Source organism: Lutjanus erythropterus, chromosome 19, assembly GCF_056507025.1.
Source record: "Lutjanus erythropterus isolate fLutEry1 chromosome 19, fLutEry1.hap2, whole genome shotgun sequence".
Lineage (NCBI taxonomy): Eukaryota > Metazoa > Chordata > Actinopteri > Lutjaniformes > Lutjanidae > Lutjanus > Lutjanus erythropterus.
In genome coordinates this window covers 3,477,851-3,500,151 of record NC_139335.1, presented here as the reverse complement: position 1 = coordinate 3,500,151, position 22,301 = coordinate 3,477,851, and the positions used below count along the sequence as shown (strand labels likewise).

The following is a 22,301-nucleotide window of genomic DNA, read 5'->3' as shown; positions in this document are numbered from 1 at the left end:
CCAACGCAAAATGCCGGTATTTGACCTTCTGGCAAAGATACTCAACAATAAACTTCTAATATTCCTGGTGTGTTTGAAAAGCTCGGACAAATCCTTTGGATTCTACGTTTAAGTGTTGTTGTTTTTTTTTTATGTTTTTTATATTTTGGGTAAGTTTGTTTTAGGAAAAAAATGATTATTATATATATTCTTATTGAAAAATAATGAATTACACAAAATTGATAGTCAGGCACTAAATGAATGTGAGAGGATAATTTACCCAGATAAAAGTATAAAAGAAGGATCATCATTCCGTTTTGTGCATTTGTTACATTAATATAAAGTAACAAAATACACTACTTCAGTATTTACCGAATTTAAGTGCAAATTTAATAGCCAAAAGCCACCTTTTACTTTTTTTTCTTATAATGATTTCGAACTATATAGCCTGTCCAAAGCATTAAATTCTGTAAGGGTATGCGTTGCCTGAAAAGTAATTTGCAATTTGTGCCTTCAATATTCGTTTTTATTATTTATTTTATTATTTGTTATTATCTGTTTGCTTTTTAAAATGTCTTTATATTCTGTTTTAATGTGCCCCCCCCCCGCTTGTTGTTTGACTGTATAAATATGTTTTACTGTCAAAAACACTGTAAATACAAAAAATATACGTAAATTTTTTTGTGCTTTCCCATTTAATAAAAAAAACAACAAAAAAAACAAATATATGTTGGTAATTTTCCTGTTGACGTCACCCTTCCAGTAAATTTGAGAAACAGGGCTTGGCTGCTGACGACGTCCCATTCCAACGTCAGCGACGTCCTGACGTCAGTTTCGGGGCGGAGCTATAAAGCCTTGTTTTTCAGTCCTACGAGCTCATCGGACTCCATTTTGTGAAGAGCTGTCGAAGCGGAGCTGAGCGACGTCCCCGTGAAGAAAAGGCCAAACCTCGAAACGACAAAAACAGTGACAGTTAGCCGACGAACCGCTCGCTAACCAAGTTATCTTACGAAAGGAAATCAAATCTTATCGTATGTCCGGTATCCAGAACCTCCAAACTTTTGGTAAGTCGTTTTTTATCTATATATGTATATATATATGTGTATTAGACCGAACGAGGGTGAGACGAGGTGGGGGAAGGGCGGCTGTTAGCGAAACGGCTAACGGTTAGCTTCTGACTTACTTCGACGTTTTATCTCCTTAGTAGAAGACTTGACTGTAAACGATGCAGTAAATCTCTTTATTTCATGGATTTCGTGTAGCTCGTGTAACTCGCAGTCAGATTTTTGGTATATAAATGTGTCAGTCTGGACGTGATGATTTTAGTCATTAGCAGGCCTGTGCTAACGGCCAAAACGGTCGCCATCAGGCCTTCACTCTTCTGCTAAATCGTTAGCTTATTCTTCACATCTGTCTGCGATCAGAGGAGGATCGTATCACTGCTTGAAAAAGACTGCATTCATGTTATTTTCATAGTTAAACTGAACCATAAGCTTTGACTCAGTCAGTGCAAACAGAAGTTGCCGTGTCACGTCTGCCGTTTTTCTTTTTTTTTCCCCCGGATGGCTTAAGGCAAACGCTTAGCAGCAGCTAGTTGACGCTGGTCCTAAGCTGTTAAGCTGTGTACTTCGTATGTACGCCTGCGCAGTTCGTCGTCTGAAATATGATCCTTCCAAAGAGATCTGCCAGATGACAACAGAGGGAAGATGATCAGCTGATCTGACAAGAATAGGGGGCACAGGATTGAATGGGGCACAGTTTTATTTATTCCAAACAGTTAAATAACTTATAAAGAAAAAGAAACAACTGATTTATCAACAATTAGTCGTACAGAAATTTAGTCTTCCTCCCATCGAGCAACCCCACAATTATACTTCTGAATACCAAATAACGTTATCCTACATTTCAATTAATAATAAAACTTGATTTAGATAGGTTAGCAGTTTATAATTTGTTTTTTTCAGCTTTGTTTTATTCTTCTCCCTCTCTCCACATTAGACCCCTTTGCTGATGCAATTAAGGGTGATGACCGCCTCCCTTCCGGGACAGACGACTACATCCACATAAGAATCCAACAACGGAACGGCAGGAAGACCCTCACCACTGTCCAGGGCATTGCTGCCGATTATGACAAGAAGAAGCTAGTCAAGGCCTTCAAAAAGGTATGCTCATTGGGTGTGGTCTGACTTTGATGTGGTTTTTATGCTCTTCTGGGATACCGTAAAGTGTTGTAGTCAGTGGTGCTTTTTTTATTTTATTTTGTGGCTTCCTGCCAGCTGTATCCCTGTTTTCTGGCCCTGTCTGCACTGACTCCTTGTTTTGCTTTTTGTGACCCTAACAGAGGTTCGCTTGCAATGGGACAGTGATTGAGCATCCAGAGTATGGTGAAGTGATCCAGCTTCAGGGAGACCAGCGTAAGAATATCTGCCACTTCATCATGGAGGTAAGCCATTTTTTTAAAATATTTGGCTAACACTTGTGAATACTTTACTGCTGTGTCTGAGGCACAAATTAATTGATCTCTTATTTCTTCTTTTGCAGTTTGACATGGCCAGGGAGGAGCAGCTCAAAGTCCACGGCTTCTAGAAGCTGCTAGCAGCCCTCTCCCCTTCTCTCCTTGAAGGCCATTAAACCCCCCCCACCCCCACCCCCACCCCCACCCTCTCCTCCCCCTCCTCCTATGTGCTGCTGTTGCTCTTCCTCTCCCCCCTTGCAGCCCCACCAGCTCCTATTAGCTAACACGTGAATTACCTCTGACAAACATGAGACTCTGTAACACCATCGCCCTCCTACGACACCAGGGGGCAGGCTTGCTCTCACAAAGACGCACCACTGCAGCTCCACACAACATCAGGGATGAGTGGTGATGACCCTCCCACACACACTTCCTCCTTCCTTACCCCTTGTTTATTTCCTTTTAATTTTTTCTTTTTAGGTTCTTGTGCCACGATAAGCGGGCACCGTTTTGTGTAACGTTTTTGTTTTGTACTTCAAGGTGTTTCAATAAAACAATGAGTGTCCCTATGTTGGAGTGGAGTGGTGTCCTGGGGATTGGGGTGGGGGCTGGGTGTGTACAGAGAGATCAGTGTTAATGGCAGAAGCGAGTGACAGGGCAGGGGGAGGAGGGAAGAGGGGGATCTCTATTGCCAACACGAGTGACTTCCCTCTTCAGTCTGCTTCAACATCCCACACTGCATTGTTTACACGCCCAGCTGCCCGCTCTCAGGCTGCAGAGCAGTGAGGGAGTTAAATACTGACCACCTCCACCATCCCGTCCTGCTAATTTGAGTTTTTTGTTCTTATTTAATGGCGCAATTTTCTGAATTTCTTTTGCTGCCAGTTCAAGTATTACAGCCAAACGGGTGTTGAATGGTGGTCTGAGTGAGGCCTGTAATGTGGCCTGTGGTTATGGACACTTGAATCTTTTAATTTACAGTACTCTAATGCAATAATTTATAACCATGCGTTAAGATGTAATGATACTAAAGTAAATGCAGTAAAGATCAAAGCCATGGCCAGGTCATACTGTGCTCCTGTGACTGAAGGTGATGACTGAGAGCAAGCCTGTTTTGCAAAATCCTCATTTGGTTTAATAAAATTTCTGTAGTTGATAAGCATGTCCTGTTTTTTGTGCATGTGTGGGTGGTTTCACTTGTTTACAGCAACTGTTTGGTCTCTGCAACACTAGACTTTGTTTCAAGTGTGTAGATCTGGTAACGTACCATTTTGAGGTACTTAAGGTGTACAAGTATCTCCATTGTATGATATATTTCTGCCTAACATGTCTCTGGTCACTTGGAAGTGAAGATTTTACTCAAAACAAAATTATTCTAAGTTCCAAGTAAACTCTATTGTCAATAATGCTGTGTGAACAGTACATGGAATAGTGTGAATAGGCACTTCATTAAAAAGAGGGTAAAAACATTTTAAAGTCATATACAGCAGGTTTGATGAAGAGGTACTTGTGGGTGGGTACAAGTAAAAAAATATATATATTCATTTGCATCCCTATAAGCCACTTCAAAGGTAGTAGCCATTGTTCATGGGGTCCACACATTAGCACAAATAGAAATTTTATGAATCAACAAAATGAACAGTCAGAAAAATAAAACGTGTTTTACAAGAATAATCAAAAATATACAGAAGTTATAAATTCGGGGCGCAAGTATTTTCATTGTATGATGAAATACTTCAACTTCATGTTTATGGTCACTTGAAGATGAAGATTTGACAATGAAAACATTTCACTTCAAAGTGGTATAGACATGCAAAGGTTGGCTGAAGAAATACTAAACTAAATCTGAATCTTGCGAAAAATGGGTAAAAGGAAAAATGGATATTAAACTAAAAAATATTTCTATTTAAAAAAAAAAAAAAAAAATCAAAAATTTATACAGGTTATACATATCTTAGTAACAATGTCTATCATAACATTTTTTTCTGGTTTGTTTTGATTTATTGTATTTTATTAGGCCAGTAAAACTAATTTAAACAAGAGCTTGTAGTATGGGTTTTATTTATTTATTTATTTATTTATTTATTTATTTGGATCCTCATACTCTTCATATGGTCCACACTGGTAAACATATAATGTAAAACAATGAAATAATTATGATTATGGCTGTCTGTAAGAAAATACAATAAAATAATTATAAAGAATTGAAATAAATAGTCAGAACAATAAAGAGTGTTTTATTTAATAAAAAATAAATGAATAATAAATTTGAAATGAAATAAATTTTATTTCTAAAACATGAAGAGATTTTTATTTTAAAAAAAATCAAAAATATATAGGCGTTATTATATATATAATATAGCCGGATTTTCTAACAGTATATTGTGTGTTTTGTTTTGTTTATTTGTTTCTGTGTCGTTTATTTATTTATCGTATTTTATTCGGCTATGTAAGACTAAAGTAAAGCAGAGCGTGCTGTACTTCCTCTGGTGCTGTAGGTGGCAGTACAATCCGCCAAAAAAAAAAAGAAGCAGTGAAGAAGAAGAAGACCCGCAGCTCTGAGCCCGGAGAGTCAGCTGACTGATTCACATGACATCCTCTTATAGTTTGGAGCAAGTCCTTTACCGGCGTTGAGAACCTGATTTACCCGACCAAAACAACCATGTTATAGTTCGTTTAGGAACCACACGGAGAACATACATGACTAAAGAACTCGGGAATTCCACAAAGAGCGAACTATGTTATTAGCAACATAAGAGGAGCACAAAGAGGAGCAGCCAAAGGGTTAGCTACACAGCTTCAGCGGCTTTGGTAAGTTGTTTGCTTTGTCAACCCTACGATTGTTTTCTTAATACAAAAAGACGTCTCCGTGTCTTGTGATCAGCCATTGTCCTGATCTTTTGCTCTATCTCCGGTTTAGGAAATAAAACCCCAAAACAACCCCCCCTTTATAAGTCCGTCAATTGTATCCTCTTTTGCTTATAGTCAGCGGTAATATTTATTAGAACACAACTTTTGATCTTATGATAGTGCAAACGACTCACTTTATGAATCGGCGGGTGATTCATTCATCAAACTACAATTCTTTTAAGGTAATCTAACTTTTAGTTAGACCGTCGTTAGCTTTAAATCCACCCAAACATACAGAGAGAGGTTGCGGCGCGCAGTGAGAAGAAATTCTTGAAGTTGTCGTTGTGTAGATGTAGTTCATGCCGAAATGATCAGTGTGCGCTGTCCGATCATAAATATCGGGAATCATGTAAGACTTGTCACAGTCTTTTAAGGGCGTCTGTGTTTGTGATAAAACAACAGCTTTTTGAATAAAGTTTGGTTACAGTGAGGGTTGCAGTGAGTGCAGTAATGTCGCTTGAATATCGCACATTTCAATGAAATTTAAACGAAATTTACGAAATGAATACCAAAACAAATCCCAATTAAATATCCTTCAATTATATCGTCATTTGTCTTATGACAATCCAGATGCTCCACTTTATTATTCGGCAGGCAATTCAATCACCAATCAACACTCACTTTTAGGCAGTTTTAATTTAATTTAGACCATCATGGGCTTTTACCCACCAAACCGCGCGCAATGAGACATTATTCTGAAAGTTCTAGTTTTTGAAATGAAGTTGTTGATCTGTTTTGTGCCGAAATGATAAGCGTGTGCTCTCCAATAATAAATGTAGGGCAGCATTTCGGACTTGTCACAGTCTTTTAAAGGCGTATGTGTTTGTGAGAAAACAACAAATTTTTGAATGAAGTTTGGCATGAAGAGATAAACCATGAGCACCATAACAGGCCCCTTTTAAAAATATGTCAATTATACCCTCTTTTGCTTGTAATTAGTCATAATATTTTATAGAACACACACTTGGGTCTAATGGTAATCCAAATAATCCACTTCATAATTTTGCAGGGAAGTCATTAACAAAACTGCACTTCTTTTAAGGCAGTCTAACTTTTACTTGGAGTCATTTGCTATCCTTTAAAATGGATGGATGGACTTGTCGCAGTCGTCTAACGGCATGTTTGTCTGTGATAAAACAACCGATTTTTGAATGAAGTTTGCTAAAAAGACAGAAAGAAACAACAGTTGCTGTGAGTGCATCAATGTTCTGATTTCCACTTCCCTTCTATTTTCAGATGTGCTTTTCTCTCTAGTAGATTCTTTTCGTAATTACATCCTCGAGGAATTCACACACATCTGGCAAAATGAGTCCAGAGGGGAAGAGGCTGCTGAACATCATTATCCTCGGCTTCGGCTTTATGTTCATGTTCACTGCTTTCCAAACGTGTGGGAATATAGAGGTAGGTGGGATTCACCGAAGCACATTCTACACTGATCACATATGAATTCATAAGTAACTCTAACCTCTGTCTTCATGTTTACAGCAAACAGTTATCAAGAGCTTCAACAGCACCGAGTTCCATGGGAGCGGATACACAAGGTAAATCTAGGGTTTCCTTACAGCCACATAAAAATTTATAATTTAGGTAAATATTTCTTTTTTTATCTGGGCAGATGTTGTGGATTTATAGACTTTAGACACAGACTTGCTCAGCATTGGTACAGACCTCATGGCATGTTCTATAATCAAATCTGTCACACTCAGAAATCATTGAAGGATAATTCAATTTGAGATAAACCATTTTAGGCAGCAGAGTTTTCCAGAGTTCAGTTTGCAGCAGTCAGTCAGGCTTCCAGGAGATATCACCTTAAAGGGACAGTTCAGTTTTTTTTTTAAAAGTGTGATTGCATGAGGTACGTCAGTGTATTAAACGGCCCTGGCATCGTCCATCTGAGCGTGTCGCCTTCTGACCTTCATTTACTGTAAGTAATACATGACAGGTGCCTCATACAACCAAAGTGATTCATTCCAAAGCTTGTTCAAAATGAAAAAAAAAAAAATTAAATTAATTAATAGAACCTTTACCTTTTGCTAAATGTCTCTGTTCTAGTTTAAGTTGAACATTTTTTCTTTTAACAGCCTCACAGAGCAGCTGATACACACTCATCCCGACCAAACAAATAACAGTGATTCATTATCACAGAGTTGTGGACGACTAAGTAGCCTGCTATTTTTAATCACAGACAAAGAAATATAACTTTATAAAAAGTTTTGTAAACAGACTTGTGAATAAATTGCATGTCTGCAAAGGTGTTGGGTATCCTTGAAAACACTTGATTTTTAATGCAGTGTTTTCAAGGTTTGAAAGGTGCTTGGATTTTGGATAAAGTGCTTGAAAATGTAATCCCATTATTTTCATAATAGATTGCTGCCGAGTGAATTAGTTAGCTTTTTAAATAAAGAAATAAAATAAGTCAGATATTTGCTGAACCAGATTGTGTAGGAACTTCATGATTAATCATTGACTGATTAATTGCTCAATAAAAATTTGAGCATTTATACATATATTAATTGATAATTAATTGGTAGTTTAAAAATTGGATTAATTGTGCCTCATTTGACATTCTTTTCTCTGGTGGAGTCGTTCATTAGATAAATAAATAAATAAATTCTTTTACATAAATCAAACTTACAATAATAAAGAGAAATAAATGAGAGAAAAATGTGTGTTTTATATCTTATTGATTATTAATGATTGATCAGTTTTTAGCATGCAACTATGACGACAAGTCAGACACATTTTGAAACATGGAACTTTTCCTTTAATTTGCCCGTCTGTAGCATTCTATCACAAATCATAATTCTGGTTGATAAAAGTACAATAAAATCTGATTTAATGTGAAATAATCATTTAGTATATTCACATGTGTTGTACCACAAATGTAAGGTGCTGGAAAAACTTGAAAATGACCCTTGAAAGTGCTTGAATTTTACTTTGGAAAAGGTGAACAAACCCTGAAATTGTGATTTTACTTGAACATGTAAGTCTGTGTTTGAGGACCTGAGAGCAGACAAAGTCTTGAGGGCCCCCTGTGATGCCCGCACCTCAGGTTGAGAACCAGTGCTTTATTTTGTGCTGCATTAATAACTGTCCTGGGATCTGTCACTCGCAGCATGGCCATCATCTATGGAGTTTTCTCTGCCTCCAACCTGATCGCCCCTTCAGTGGTGACCGTCATTGGACCGCAGCTGTCAATGTTTTTCAGTGGTCTGTTGTACAGGTAAACCCACATCGACAAACACGGCCTCTGTCCCGTCCTTTTCACGCAGATTCAGTCTTCTAACGTCTCTTTACCTCGTTCTCTACAGCGCCTACATCGCTATGTTCATCCACCCGTACACCTGGAGCTTCTACACGGCGTCTGTGTTTGTTGGAGTAGCGGCAGCAGGTAACGAGACATAACCTCACGACCGTTTCTACCTCGAGAAAACGTCTTCTCCGTGTTTATGTTTCCTCGTTGTTGTGTTTTAGTCTTGTGGACGGCGCAGGGAAACGTGCTCGCCATCAACTCCACTGACAGCACCATCGGAAGGAATAGTGGGATATTTTGGGCGCTTCTGCAGTTCAGGTGAATCTTCTGAGTGTGGGAATGTGTTGTTTGGTGTATGTCTTCAGTTTGGATGCCGTGTAAAACATAAATTAACAGAATGCAGTGATTTGCAAATTCTTTTCATCATATATTCAGTTGAATACAGCACAAAGACAAAATATTTAAAGTTCAAATTGACAAACTTTATTGTTTTTGCAACACGTCCATTCTTGAGAATTTAGACAAATCATGTCTTACCAAACAAAAAACGCTTAATTTTTTTTTTTTTATCGATGCTTTTATTGATATTTTTACTATCTACTTTGTTGCCGTAACACCAAAAATGATCCCGTTGTGGGACTAATAAAGAAAAATCTTATTTAACTTTTTTGGGATCAGTGTTTGTAGAAATGTCTTGTCTCATGTACATCTTCAGTTTAATTTATATTTTTTTCAACATCCCTCCTCTCTCTGCAGTTTATTCTTTGGAAATCTGTACATATACTGTGCCTGGCATGGACACGTTCACATAACAGGTAGGGAAGAAGCTGCATCTCATCAAATCTCTGCCTCATCGTCGTGTATCATGTATTTATTTCTAGTCACAGAGTCCAGTTCCCGTGCCGACTTCTCATGCTGAGTGTCATTTTAAGCGTGTGACTCATGTCGTGTGTCTCAGACAAGGACCGTCAGACGGTGTTCATCTCCCTCACGGTGATCAGTCTGGTGGGTTGCTTCCTCTTCTTTCTGATCCGAAAGCCTGACCCTGAACCGGCTCCCTCTGAGGCGTCCGAGTCGCTGCTGCAGGCCGAGTCCACCGACAGCTGCTCCACGGCCGCGTGAGTGTCCACCGACGAAATCTGTCTCCTAAAGGGTTACTTTAAAAACGTATTCTGATACAATCACCAATTTCCTGTTAAAAAAAAAGTAGTCTAATGTAATCCAAGTACCACAATATTAATGTAATGTAACCTGATTACTTTCCATTTTGGATTACCTCAATTTAAAATGAAACTACTTAATTACAGTAACTTGAGTATTTGTAATGAAGTTACTTCCACCTCTTCAGTTTGCATTATACCTTCCACAGTCACAAACACAGTCAGTTAAACTAATTAAAGACTGAAAACGATCTTTAGATAAAACTGAGATATTTATGTGTTTTTATAAATGCAGCCTGCTTTCTTATAATCACTGAGATGTTACAAACAATCATTAGCATGTTAGCACTTGTTAAAAAATTACTTTTTGAGACATGATGATTATTAGAACTACAACAGGTAATCAACAGTTGTTTTGATAATTGGCTAATTGGTAATTTATTTTTTTAGAAAAAAAGACAAAATTCTCAGATTCCAGCCTCTTTAATGTGACTAATTTCTGGTTTCTTCACTCCTCTCTGACAGTAAACTGAATATCTTTGTGTTGTGAGTAAAACCAAACATTTGAGGACGTCGTCTTAAGCTTTGGGAAACACTGATGGACATTTCTCACCATTTTCTGACATTTTAAAACAAACTGCTATTAAATGATCAATCGACAGATTAATCAAATATGAAAGTAATCGTTAGTTGTTTTTTTTTAGCTTTTCACTAAAACAATTCCTTGCAGTCATAATTCGCATGGTCAAGCTGTTTTTATCAGCTACAAGGGAAAATAAAAATGTTACTTTATGAATTTAATAAACAAACCACATTTTTCAAAAGCAGTGAACAGTAAATTCATTTGTTTCTCAAATAAAAAATATAACGGTCCATACATTTTCATAAATGCCTCTGACCTATCAAATATAATACAGACAAAATATCATATATGTAAATTATCTGGATTTTTCTTTGTCAAAGAGTCCAGTAAAGTAAAGTAAAGTAAAGTGCAGGGTCCAGTGTCAGGACGTACAGGGTTAATTAGAGATGTGTAACAGCTGTTGAGCTGTTGTTAAGAGCTTCCTGCTTCAGCCTCTTCTCTGCAATATTCTCATCATCAGCACTGAATAATCTGACTTTTTTATGCAAGACTTCCACAAAAAACCCTCCATAGATTGTGAAAAGAAAAGGAAGAAAGTATTTCTTTAAAAGCGTTGTCTGTCCTGGCCGTCCCACCCACAGCAGGACGAGACAGGTGACCTTTAACTGTAAGCGCTGCCCTTTGTAGTCTTTTCTACATTTCTCTCTCAAGCTGCTGTGATACAGTCGCCACGGCAACCAAGTCCAGTTTAGGGACGAGCTGGAAGGTGAAAAAGTCCCAGAAAGAAAAAAAAAAAAAAAAGCGATGGCGTGACAGGTCGAGGGACAGAGCGTTTTAAGACAAAAGTTCCGTCAGTATCTTGACGTCTTTAACAGTTTTCTTCGTCCTCTTCGCAGCTCGCCGCTCAGAAGCCTCAGCTCACAGGCGCTGGACGCTTTTGGTACGTTTACTAAAATGACCTCCACTTCATCTTTTAACCCTCAAATTGTCTCATGTCTCATAACATCTGTTCTTTTTTTTCTTTTTTTTTGCAGTCAAAGCTTGTAAAATGTTTGTCACCAAAGAGATGTTGCTGCTGAGCATCTCCATAGGATACACAGGTGGGTGGAAACAAAATGTTTTAAAGGGAGTCTTTGGTATTTTTCAGCTTGGACTATACTAATATAAAATATAAATGATATTGCCTGTAAAAATATAATTACATGGAGATACAGAGGTTGGTTTGAGAGTGTTGGTCAGACAAAACCGGTCATTTGAAGATGTCCACTGAGCTCAGAAACCTCCTTAAAATAATAAAAAATTATCAGAAAAGTCAAAAATATAACAAAATTCATAATTTGGTAAAAAAATAACAAAAGGCTTTTATTTTATTTTCCCTTTCCAATAATCATTTGATTAAAAAAAATATATAAATCTAAATGTATTCAAGCCCAAGTCATATTTTTTCCTCTTTCATTCTCTCACGTGCGTCTCTCTGCTGACACTAACAGCATCTCAACATGTGGTCTTCAGTCCTGCTGAATTTCTTTTTCTTGGTTCTCCTTTTTTGGTCGCATCTCTCCAGCTGTTTGACACGTGTCAGATTATTTGCACACAGCACAACGCCTGCCCTGTTTTAGTGTTTGGTGCATCTTTAATCGACTTCTCGTAGAAGAGACAGTTTAAGTGAATGTTGCTGCACGAGGCCCGACGTGACGTCGTTTTTATGCTGCAGCGTCTTTAGCCACTCACATGCTTCGCCGTGATCGGAGACTTCAGAGGGTTTTTTTTAACGTGGTGACAGATTTATTTTATTTTTACTCTTTTATTGGACAATTAGAAACATTCATCATACAACTGGTACACAGTGGCCGTGTTTTCACGTCCCACACAGGTGGATTCAATCAAAACAATCATGAGAACATGAAGTCCATGAAACAAGTTGCCTTTGATTTAATCATTCAAACAAAAACAGCTTTCTTTTCAGCCCAGTCCTCAACCTGAAGTACAACTGTTCTGTCCTGTCAAACACTTCCTGATGATCACTTCTTTGCTTACGATCAACATTATGTTATAACACAAATGTATAACACAAATGTTTATCTCCAAATCTTGTAAATGCTATATTTCATTTCCCCAACTACAATACTCAAATGCAAGTGAAAGTTCCACCTTCATTATTTTATCCATGCACTTCTTAAACTCCTGCAGTCGAAAATGACCATCTTTCTTCAACATCTGGAATCTTTTGGAATTTTTTTCTCTGTGCCTGGTGATACATTTAGACTCTGCGGTCAAAAAACACAGGCTGATAAATAGGAAGTTACCCTTCAAAGTGTGTCATGGCAGGTGGAGAATTTAACTGCTGCTCTGTCTGCTCCATCAGGCTTGGAGCTGACTTTTTACAGCGGCGTGTACGGGACGTGTATCGGAGCCATGACGCGGTTCGGACAAGACGCAAAGAGTCTGATCGGCATCTCCGGCATCTGCATCGGTGTGGGCGAGATCTTAGGTGAGTCCTGGGTGCAGGGTCCTGTCTTCATCTCCATCTTCAGGGTCTTCACTTGAAATTTAATCTAATGTCTTGATGGCAGTTGACATTGCAAAAGAGCTGCAACAATTAGTTGATTATTCAATTAGTTGTTAGTAGTAGTTTTTTTTTAAGGAAAAAATGTCCAAATTCTCAGAATCCAGCTTCTCAAATTCCTCAAAATTCTCAAATTTTCTGGTTTCTTTACTCCTCAGTGACAGTATACTGAATATTTTTTGAGTTATGGACAAAACAAGACATTTGAGGACGTCATTTTGGACATTCTGGACATAACAACTTATTGATTAATAGAGAAAATAAATGACCAATCAATCGATTATTGCAGCCCTAAAAACACTTTATTAGGCTAAACCATTTTTACCATAATTTATATTGAGGTAATCCAGAAATAACAGAAAATGATCAAGTTACAGTACTTGATTATTGTGATACTTGGATTATGTTACTGACTACATTTTTAACAAATAATTATCAGACTGTAGCAGAACACATTTTAAAGTAAACCTCCTAACTGTGAGAGTAAAATATAAAAGATTAATTAAAAACTATACACAGAACTATAAACATTATACACACCTTTCATAACTGTGCAGGACAATTGTACAAATATAATGCACACATGGTGTGTAGCATTATGCTAATAAACATAATAGAAACTGTACACTGTGAAAACTAATAACTGAACAGGAAACAAGACTTTACAGGACGGTTTCACAGTGTGAAGATCTTATTGCACGGTATGATTTCACAGTGTAAGATATAAGTGTACAGTATATTGAACATTAGAGATAAAGAATTAACTGTATAAATGTATAAAGTGAAATAAAACGTGCAGATGGATTATATACAGAGACAGGATACTGAGTCTGCTGACAGGCAGGTGACACATTCTGAAAGACGAAACTTTGTTCTGTTTTCCTTTAGTTGCCTGTTTCTGTAGAATTTAATCACGAAACATAATTTTGGTTGTTTATAGCAGAGTAATATTTGAACACTGACTGAAAATGCACCTTAATGATTCTTTAAAAGTGTGACTTTGAAGAAGGTGACGGTTCAAACTCTGCAGAGAGGAAATGATCTGAGGAATGTCACGAATGTCTGTCTGCTCTGTCTGTCCAGGAGGGGGCGTGTTTGGGATGCTAAACAAGTGCAACCGGTTTGGTAGGAACCCAGTGGTGCTGCTGGGGCTCATCACGCACTTCGTGGCCTTTTACCTGATTTTCCTGAACATCGCCAGCGACGCTCCGATCGCCCCGGAGGCAGGAACAGATCTGCAGGCCTTCATCAGCCCGAGGTACAAAGGCCACAGCCTCTCAGAAACAGACGAGAGGTTCTGTTCAGACCTGGGTTTGTGAAGCCTGAGATGAAGGAAACTCTGGGTTTTCTGTTTCAGAAAGACAGTTACCAAAGTTACTGACCCAGAGTTTAATTGATCTGCTCTCTCTCAGGTTTTCTTCATCAAACTGGCTGAGACACCTGTTTCATTTCCTCATTCATACAGTCGCATTAATGTGTTCGAGTATGAGCTTTTATCAAAACACATATTGAAACAAAGAAAGTTTTCAGACGCATGAAATCCCGGTTAGATATTAGTTTGGTACTGGAGGACTTTAAGTTTTTATAATCAGTCTGTCATCAATGTAAAGACAGACAAAACATTACTGCAATAATCACTGTTTAAATCAGACTAATCTATATAAGACACTGATCCACAGACAGTCATTTGGACTGCGCTCTCTGAAACAGGCCCCTGCAGGATCTTTCATGAATCAACGATTGAACGAATCCTGTTTGCATTATTTGATGTATTTTTGACTGTAATCTCTGTGTTACTCAGTGTTGGGGTGGCGCTGCTCTGCAGCTTCCTGCTCGGTTTAGGCGACAGCTGCTTCAACACGCAGCTCCTCAGCATCATCGGCTTCATGTTCCGTGACAACAGCGCTCCTGCCTTCGCCGTCTTCAAGTTCATACAGGTGAGGTTTTTTTAAATTTGTTTTTTTTTTTTTTTTTTGTATTTGTGCTGTGATTAACAGAAAGTATAGATGGAGTGCAGATGAATCTCTTCTCAGCTCCAGAGGACCAGTGTCCCTCTGAGTGTTATTTGAGTTTAAATTTCTTTCTCGATCGCATCATAATGTCGTATTTCTCCCTGCAGTCCATCATGGCCGCTCTGGCCTTCTTCTACAGTAACTACCTGCTGCTGCACTGGCAGCTGCTCATCCTGGTGGTGACGGGGTTTCTGGGCTCGCTGACCTTCTTCATGGCAGAGGGGATGGCCGAGTCCAGCCGGCGAGAGTCGGACTATGACAGCATCTGACCTGCGTCTGCTGAGGATGAGGAGGGCACAGCTGGATGTGTGTCACCCCCCCCTTACAGCTGGAAAAATCACCCAGGGATGATGATGATGATGATGATGATGATGACGGTGAACGTATCCCAGCCTGCCATTGTGGTATGTTTTTACCCGGCAGCGGCTGCAGGAACCAAACATTAATGTCAACATTTCTCTGTTCTAAATCAAAAGGAAAGAGGAGGTACCGTGTGCACATCAGATATACCTCACTGTGGCGCTTATTATATTAGTTTGTGCACATTAATCAGTACAAATGATGAAAATATACTTTAAACTGACTTCTCTGGGGCATGACGGACCGAGGTTTGTTGATCAATTAAGAAGCACTTTTGATTCGTGGCCTGCTAAGAACGACATAAAGACGGATCCACTTGATCCCTCTGCTGGTGCCTGTAGGACGAGATCCTAACGAGTAATGCTGACTTTATTGTGAATGAGCTGCAGGTTTTAGCCCAAAATGGTAACGCTTCAATTTCCACTTTCAGTAGGTGCTAATTACCACATGATATATTTGAAATTTCTGACTCTTGCAAATTATCGCATACTTACCATGAATTTTGGGGGTAATTTGCAGGCAAATTCAGATAAATTTCAAATATGTTGCTTTGTAATTACCACCCACTACATGAAAATGGTACTTGCTAATTATCATATGATTAACCATGACATTTGGACGTAATTCATGACAAATTTCAAATATCTCACTTGGTAATTACCACCTGATCATCATGAAATTATGGGACCTGGAAATTGAAGCGTTACCCCCAAAACTTTCCCCCAACACTGACTTAAATGTAAACTTTGGTGGTTTTCAGCCTGGACTCTGTGATCCCGTGTTTTTGTGTCTGATGCGACGACAAGTTTTGAAACTGGTCCACTGCTGAGAGAAACGTCTGCAGCCGTGAGCCATGAAACAGGCTGCAAAATCATCTTTGAGGCAGAGATTACAAAACTAGTTGCCAGTGAATTTAGTTGTCAGCAGTTTGTTGTTTCTTTAATGCTGTGGATCTGAACTGAACATGGTTTTTCCATGATGGAGGTAGCAGAGTGAGCCATCTTCCTGTTCCTTCCATCTCTCCTGAGAGGTGCACATGTGCAAAATCCACCAGGAAGCGACGGGTTCCTAAATTCAGCGCAGCAAACAAAAGGATTTAGGGCTGAACCATTTTGATTCTGTAATTGTAATTGCAATATGATTTTTACGATATGAATTATTCTCATTTTCATCGAAAACCACATTAAAATGATCATGATGTGTTATTTTTTTCAGGGATCTGTATGAAACAAAGATGTTTCACAAATCGTCTGTTTCTGGTTGAACAAAAAGGATCGTAATCGTTAACATCACGATATCTTTTCCATAATGTTGCCAGACACTTATTATAACAATCTGAGCCTGTCGGTGGAAAAAACAGGCACTTTTGTTGGACGCACTTCGACGGTTCAGAGTGGTCCATAAACGTCAACTGGACCAATTTCAAAAGAGCAAAACCATGAGGAAAATAGAGTCCAGGTTCAAAAATCACCAAGGCTGCCCTTAAAGGATCAGTCTGGTGATATTCTACATTTTTCCTCCTGTCAACAGAATCCCATAAAAAGACCAAAACTGATGAAACAAAATGATAATTTTTGCAGTAAACTTCCCTTTTTCACTGAAAAAAAAAAAATCATGATGATGTAGAAAAACATCTGGAGAACCAGATTTGTGGATTAGAACATCTTTGCAGCCTTACAGTGCCTCATTTTAATACAGTTTTGTCGCATTCTGTCAAATAATTGTTAATCAATTTATTGAGAAAATGATAAAATTAATGTTTTTGGCCTTTTTGTGGGATTTGGTGACAACTCCAGCCTCATCCTTACATGAAGTACTGACAAAACGGCCACCTGCAGCTGCGCACATCTGTCATAATATTTCTGCCTTCTGATGTGAAGGTGTGTCCTCTGCTGTCCTCCCCTGTCTGTCCCACATGTTCAGCTGCAGTCACAAGATAATCACCACCCTCAGATTAATGTTTCACGACAGATATTCTGCAGCATCGAGCCGCTGACTTCCATTTAAAGACACTTCAGCAGACCGGGGGAGCAGAGCAGCTCAAAGGGAAACATGATCGAGAAACTGAAGTCCTCCTCCTCTTTTTTATTTGACATTTGTCCGACATTCTCCTGTTTGGTCTTGTTTTCTTATTCCTTCATCATACACTAAGTGCTCGTAATTAGATCCAGATCCATGAGGAAGACCCGTGACTCTGCATTCCAGGAAATGTTTCATAATTACCAGAGGGTGACAGTGTTTAGTTCAAATGTAATTTAACAGACGCTGTTTGGTTTGTGCCAGAAGAACAAAAGAAAAAGCCTCTTCTTAGTTTCTTTTTCCCTCCTTCTAAATGTGTGAAACTCTTGTTAAACTGATCTGATGCCAAACCAACACAGTGCTAAATATGGACCTTTAGAGATGCCGTCTTTTCCAGGCAGCCTTATGTGATGTTGTAGAGGGGAAACTACACCTACATGCTGTTTATTTTCCTTTTCTTCATGAATTACAGCACATTATTCTAGTTAATTTATTGCTCAGTGAAACATGAGGGGGTTTGTTTTTCATGTTGTGACTGCAATAGATGCAATCAATCTCAAGGATGTTAAGGGAAATGCATGTGAAGGTGATTTTATACTTGAATGTAGTGATTAAGAATGACACCCGAACTTTTGCTTGCTTGTTTTTATTATCAATAAAATATTATTTTGAACATGAATTATGTGATTTACCTTATTTTACTGTTTTGGCTCTTAACATGAGCTGCTGTTAGTCTGTTCTCTGTGGGGTCGACGTGCATCGTGTCATGTGCAGACACATGCAACACAAGTTAAACAGCAGCTCGCACACAGCTCAGGAATTTCCTTTGTTTTTCTCACTGACACACACACACACACACACACACACAATTTACAAAGAACAGATTCCCTGTGACCATTTGCTCAGCCAACAAACCCCAACAGTCCCACAGGAAATTAAAGTAACCTGGTTAAAGAAGGATCGTCAGCCTGTGGAACACCTGGATTGTTCTTCTTTTCCTCCGTGAGTTTCTGTTGAGGTTCTGTCTGCTTCCTGTGGGGTCAGAGGTCAGAAGGATGGTCCCAGGAGTCAGGGGCCTTATTTAGCAGAGATGTACCACACTACCTTTATCATCAGATGAAGACGACACTTAAATTATGTGCACATGATGTGAGCAGGTTTTTTAAAGTGTCCTAAGTGGATATAAGAATTTTTGTTTTATTACACCTTTTACATGTTTTATATCATTTTCCTCGTCATGTACATATTTGTCTTGTTATGTCCTCTATGTGGTTTTTGTCATTTTGTCTTGTCACATCTTTTAGGTTTTTTTTTTTTTTCATTCCATCTTTTGTGTTTTACGTCATTTCTGTGTCGTGTTGTTTTCATCTTGTCATGTGTTTTGTGTCTTTTACATCTTACACATTGTTGATTTCTTGCTACAACGTTTACATTATTTTACATTGTTTTTGTCGAATGTGTTTTACTTAATTTTGGCCTCATTATGGTTTTTACTTCTTTTACATCATTTGCATTTTATGTCTTTTACATCTTGTTCCGTCATTTTTGTTATTACACCTGGTGTGGGTTTTTTTTAAACATATTCCTAAACAAACCATGTACAGAGTCATACACACATAAACCCTTTCATTCATGTCTTCTGACCGTCTGTCAGTGTGTGTTGGTGTCTGTATCTGCAGAGTCCCTGCAGCTCTCTGTCTGTTATCTCCTGATACTCTTTCTTTCTCTCTCTCTCTCTCTGCAGATGCTTTAATCTCAGACAGAGACAGTCACTGCTGTGGAGAAGTGCTGCCACCGTGTGGACGCTCTGCAGGAAACTGGTGAGTGTGACAGGAAACATTATATCAACTTTATTTTAGTGATGCATCTAAATACAAACACATTATTCAGGAAAACAAATTATTAAAGCAGCATTTAAAATAAAGGTTAGGTACATTGTACAGACTTCACATTTTGCAGGTTATTTACAAGAAGCCAACTGGTAAAATAAATAAATAAAATAAATTTATGCTAGATCTTACGTTTACACATTGCATAAACTGTGTTTGCAGATTGGTTGGCAGGGTTCAGTTTATAAAACTTTGTTTAGTTAAAATATAAAACATTAAAATATATTGCAAAATACAACATTTGCCTGATTGATCATGTCCTCTGGTAGAAACCAGACCCACTTCAGATCTTTTTATCTGTGTGTGGACTTCTGCCACGTCACTGGAAACTCCATTACTGCATCCAAGAAATTTCCCCCAGACTATTGACAAATACTGAGCCTCCTGTGATTTACCTGCAACAGCATGTGGAGGTCTGTTATAAAGCCACATGCTGCAGAGAAGACAACTGTCTGCTCCTTTCAGCACCAAACAACACATACTGTAAATATACAGACAGTCGGTTATACAAGCCTCCATGTGTTGTTCCCTTCAACTGTCAGCAGCGTGTGGCAAGAGGCCAAGGAGCTGATGTTGCATCACAAGAGGAAACGCATCACTACTACCAACAGAGTGTACTTCCTGTTCACAGAAACATGAGGCTGAGGGCAGGAAGGACAAACTGATGATGAGAGAAGATGAAAGCGGGAGAGCTGAACTTACTGTGAACTGGCTGTGTATCATGTCCTGTCATCGAAGAATTTAGTTTATGTCGAGTGATTTCTTAAGTTTGTCAGCAGCTGATTGTTCAGATCCATCATTCTGATATATTGCATTTTAAAATTAACCTGTGAGTGATGAGTACCTGAGTAAAAGAAGAAGTAATAAAAAGAAAATTGTTGAGTTGAAAAACTCCACAACAGGTAAAAGTCATGCACTCAAATTCCTTTCAGGGTTCAGTGTTAATGTTTTTTTGTTTTTTTTCCACTTGCCAGAGTCAGAAATCTACTTGCCTGAAGTCCATTTTTACTTGATTGTGTATTTAAAAAATTGTTTATTTAAAAGACTCAAATTAAGGCCTTAAAAGTATTTAATTTAATTGACATATGATTTAATTTTGGGGTCAAGTAATGTCTTACTTTTGGCTGCTCTGTATTCCTGAACAAAACGTTGCATTTTTTTGTCTGCTAGCTGTCTAATAAAAACACTCTCTTCTATCACATCAACTGATGAGAAACAGCAGCTCTGTTCCAACCACATCCTTCCTCCATCTTCAGTCTCACTGACACAGAAGAGTCACTTCAGAGGAAGAAAGTTTAGTTTGGGAACCGTCAGCCGCCCTGAAGCTCTGACAGTAAAAACGCAAACAGGTGTGACGAAATGCCGTCAGCAGAAGTGACAGAAGAACCAACAGGAAGTAGCAGATCATACCTTGTTTTATTAAACATATAAATACAAATTTCAACAGAGGAAATGAACACAAAGTACTTGAGAGAAATCTCTATAAAAGAGCCATGGATTAGAACAGAGTGAATTTCTGAGAAAAATAAAAATAAAAATACCGTCATCCACTTGGTAAGAGCAAAATAAATGCTGAATGGAAGGTAAAGAAAACTTCCCCCAGTCTGTAAAACCCTCAGAGAGTCTGGAGCACACCAGCTGTATGTAGCTGTGTGTGTGTGTGAAGTTAAGAGAGTGGAGACGGGGTCAAATCTCCATAATCACCCTCCACCGCTGCATGGATTTCCACCACACAGCTAAGCCAGTAATCCACTCTGCAGGGAGCTCGAACAAACGCTTCCCCTGCGGGCCCGAACCTCCCCAACATAACGAACGCACCCCGTCACCCGAACTGGTCATGCAGGAGCTCAGCACATTTCACACATTCGACATTTGCCTCGACTTGTCCTCAAACCGCTGCAGTGTTTGATTTAAAGGAAAAATCCGCCCCTCGGGTCAAAGTGTCTCAACGTGCCGGATTTAAAGGACCGTGCCGCTGGTTTCACAAGTCGATCGCAGGAAAACATTTCTCCTACATTGCTGCTGTGTTTTAGAAATCTAAATTCATTACTTCTACCTGTCTATTGACTTCCACTCACTTCAGTCAGGTAAAAAAAAAAAATCTATTTGCAGACCTTTGACGCTGTAATCCTCCACAGTGAGCATAAGTTTATTAAAGGAGCAACTGTGCATCCAAACATGAGCACAGCAGTTCAAATATACAACTCAGTCAGGCTGCAGGAACACTGCAGGACCGCAGGAAGCATGTGACGTAAATTGACAATAACAAGCAACTACCAGTCATTTCATTTCAGCCAATAACCAGTTAAAAGACTTGAAGTATGTTTAAGATGTGACAATCTGCTGCTTTTGCTTTTCCTACATGATTTTGAGCAATATTTTGGGGTTTCTGACTGTAAATTGGACAAAATGAGACATCTGATGAAATTATGGCGGGAATTTTCAGTTTCCTGATGTTTTACAGATCAAACGATTGATGACGAAGAGACTAGTTGCAGCCTCAGAGGAATAATGACCTGCTCACTGTACATTACCCTACTTATTACACGGTTACCTACCCCCCCCAAAAAAAATCAACAATGTGACACAAAATAATTTTAAAATGATTTAAAAGATTTAAAAATCATCCTCTTGCTCCTCCAGAGTCTACGATTAAAAACTGCCTCCATAGCAACAGCCTGTTCTTCATAGCAACGGTCTGTTATAAAGAAATAACAGGCCAGAAAGTTGTAATAAAGCTATGTAATGCTGTAGTGTTAATGTTTACTGGGATGGATTTCATGACTAAAGATGGCTTCAACACTCTGCAAACTGATTCTCACATTCAGAGGGGGGGCAGGTATTAAACTTGCAAAACCACTGGTATGGTCCTTTAAAGGAGGCAAATGACCCAGACGGGGGGCGAGTAAACCTGTCTGTCTGTTCTAACTGTTGGAAAGACCGACACCAAAACCACAGACGTCGACGGCTCCGACAAAAACGTGAAAAATTCACAGAACAAAACACGTCGTCAGACTGAATTTTTCCTTCACGTCAGATAATTTGATAAATTTCTGTATCAGATGTTGTTTGAATTTGAATGTTGTTCATTTATCAGTTTAACGACGGGAAAATA

General features: G+C 38.6%; 2 protein-coding genes across 3 annotated transcripts; both read left to right on the top strand.

The window, feature by feature from the left end:
• Positions 1-858: 858 nt before the first annotated feature.
• eif1 (eukaryotic translation initiation factor 1) lies at positions 859-3,003 on the top strand. Its single transcript, XM_084743363.1, has 4 exons — positions 859-1,043; positions 1,978-2,141; positions 2,321-2,422; positions 2,521-3,003. The coding sequence occupies exons 1-4, from the start codon at positions 1,013-1,015 to the stop codon at positions 2,563-2,565; spliced, it is 342 nt and encodes a 113-aa protein (XP_084599489.1). The 5' UTR covers positions 859-1,012; the 3' UTR covers positions 2,566-3,003.
• Positions 3,004-4,985: 1,982 nt separating this feature from the next.
• mfsd11 (major facilitator superfamily domain containing 11) lies at positions 4,986-16,425 on the top strand. Of its 2 annotated transcripts, XM_084743361.1 has the most exons (14): positions 4,987-5,245; positions 6,581-6,745; positions 6,830-6,885; positions 8,460-8,567; positions 8,656-8,735; positions 8,819-8,915; positions 9,354-9,412; positions 9,556-9,715; positions 11,237-11,280; positions 11,375-11,440; positions 12,706-12,831; positions 13,990-14,164; positions 14,708-14,843; positions 15,026-16,425. In XM_084743361.1, the coding sequence occupies exons 2-14, from the start codon at positions 6,650-6,652 to the stop codon at positions 15,185-15,187; spliced, it is 1,365 nt and encodes a 454-aa protein (XP_084599487.1). In that variant the 5' UTR covers positions 4,987-5,245; positions 6,581-6,649; the 3' UTR covers positions 15,188-16,425. The 2 variants fall into 2 exon arrangements, with proteins under 2 accessions (XP_084599488.1, XP_084599487.1); XM_084743362.1 differs by lacking the exon at positions 8,460-8,567 and having other exon boundaries at positions 4,986-5,245; positions 8,617-8,735.
• The last annotated feature ends 5,876 nt before the right edge of the window (positions 16,426-22,301 follow it).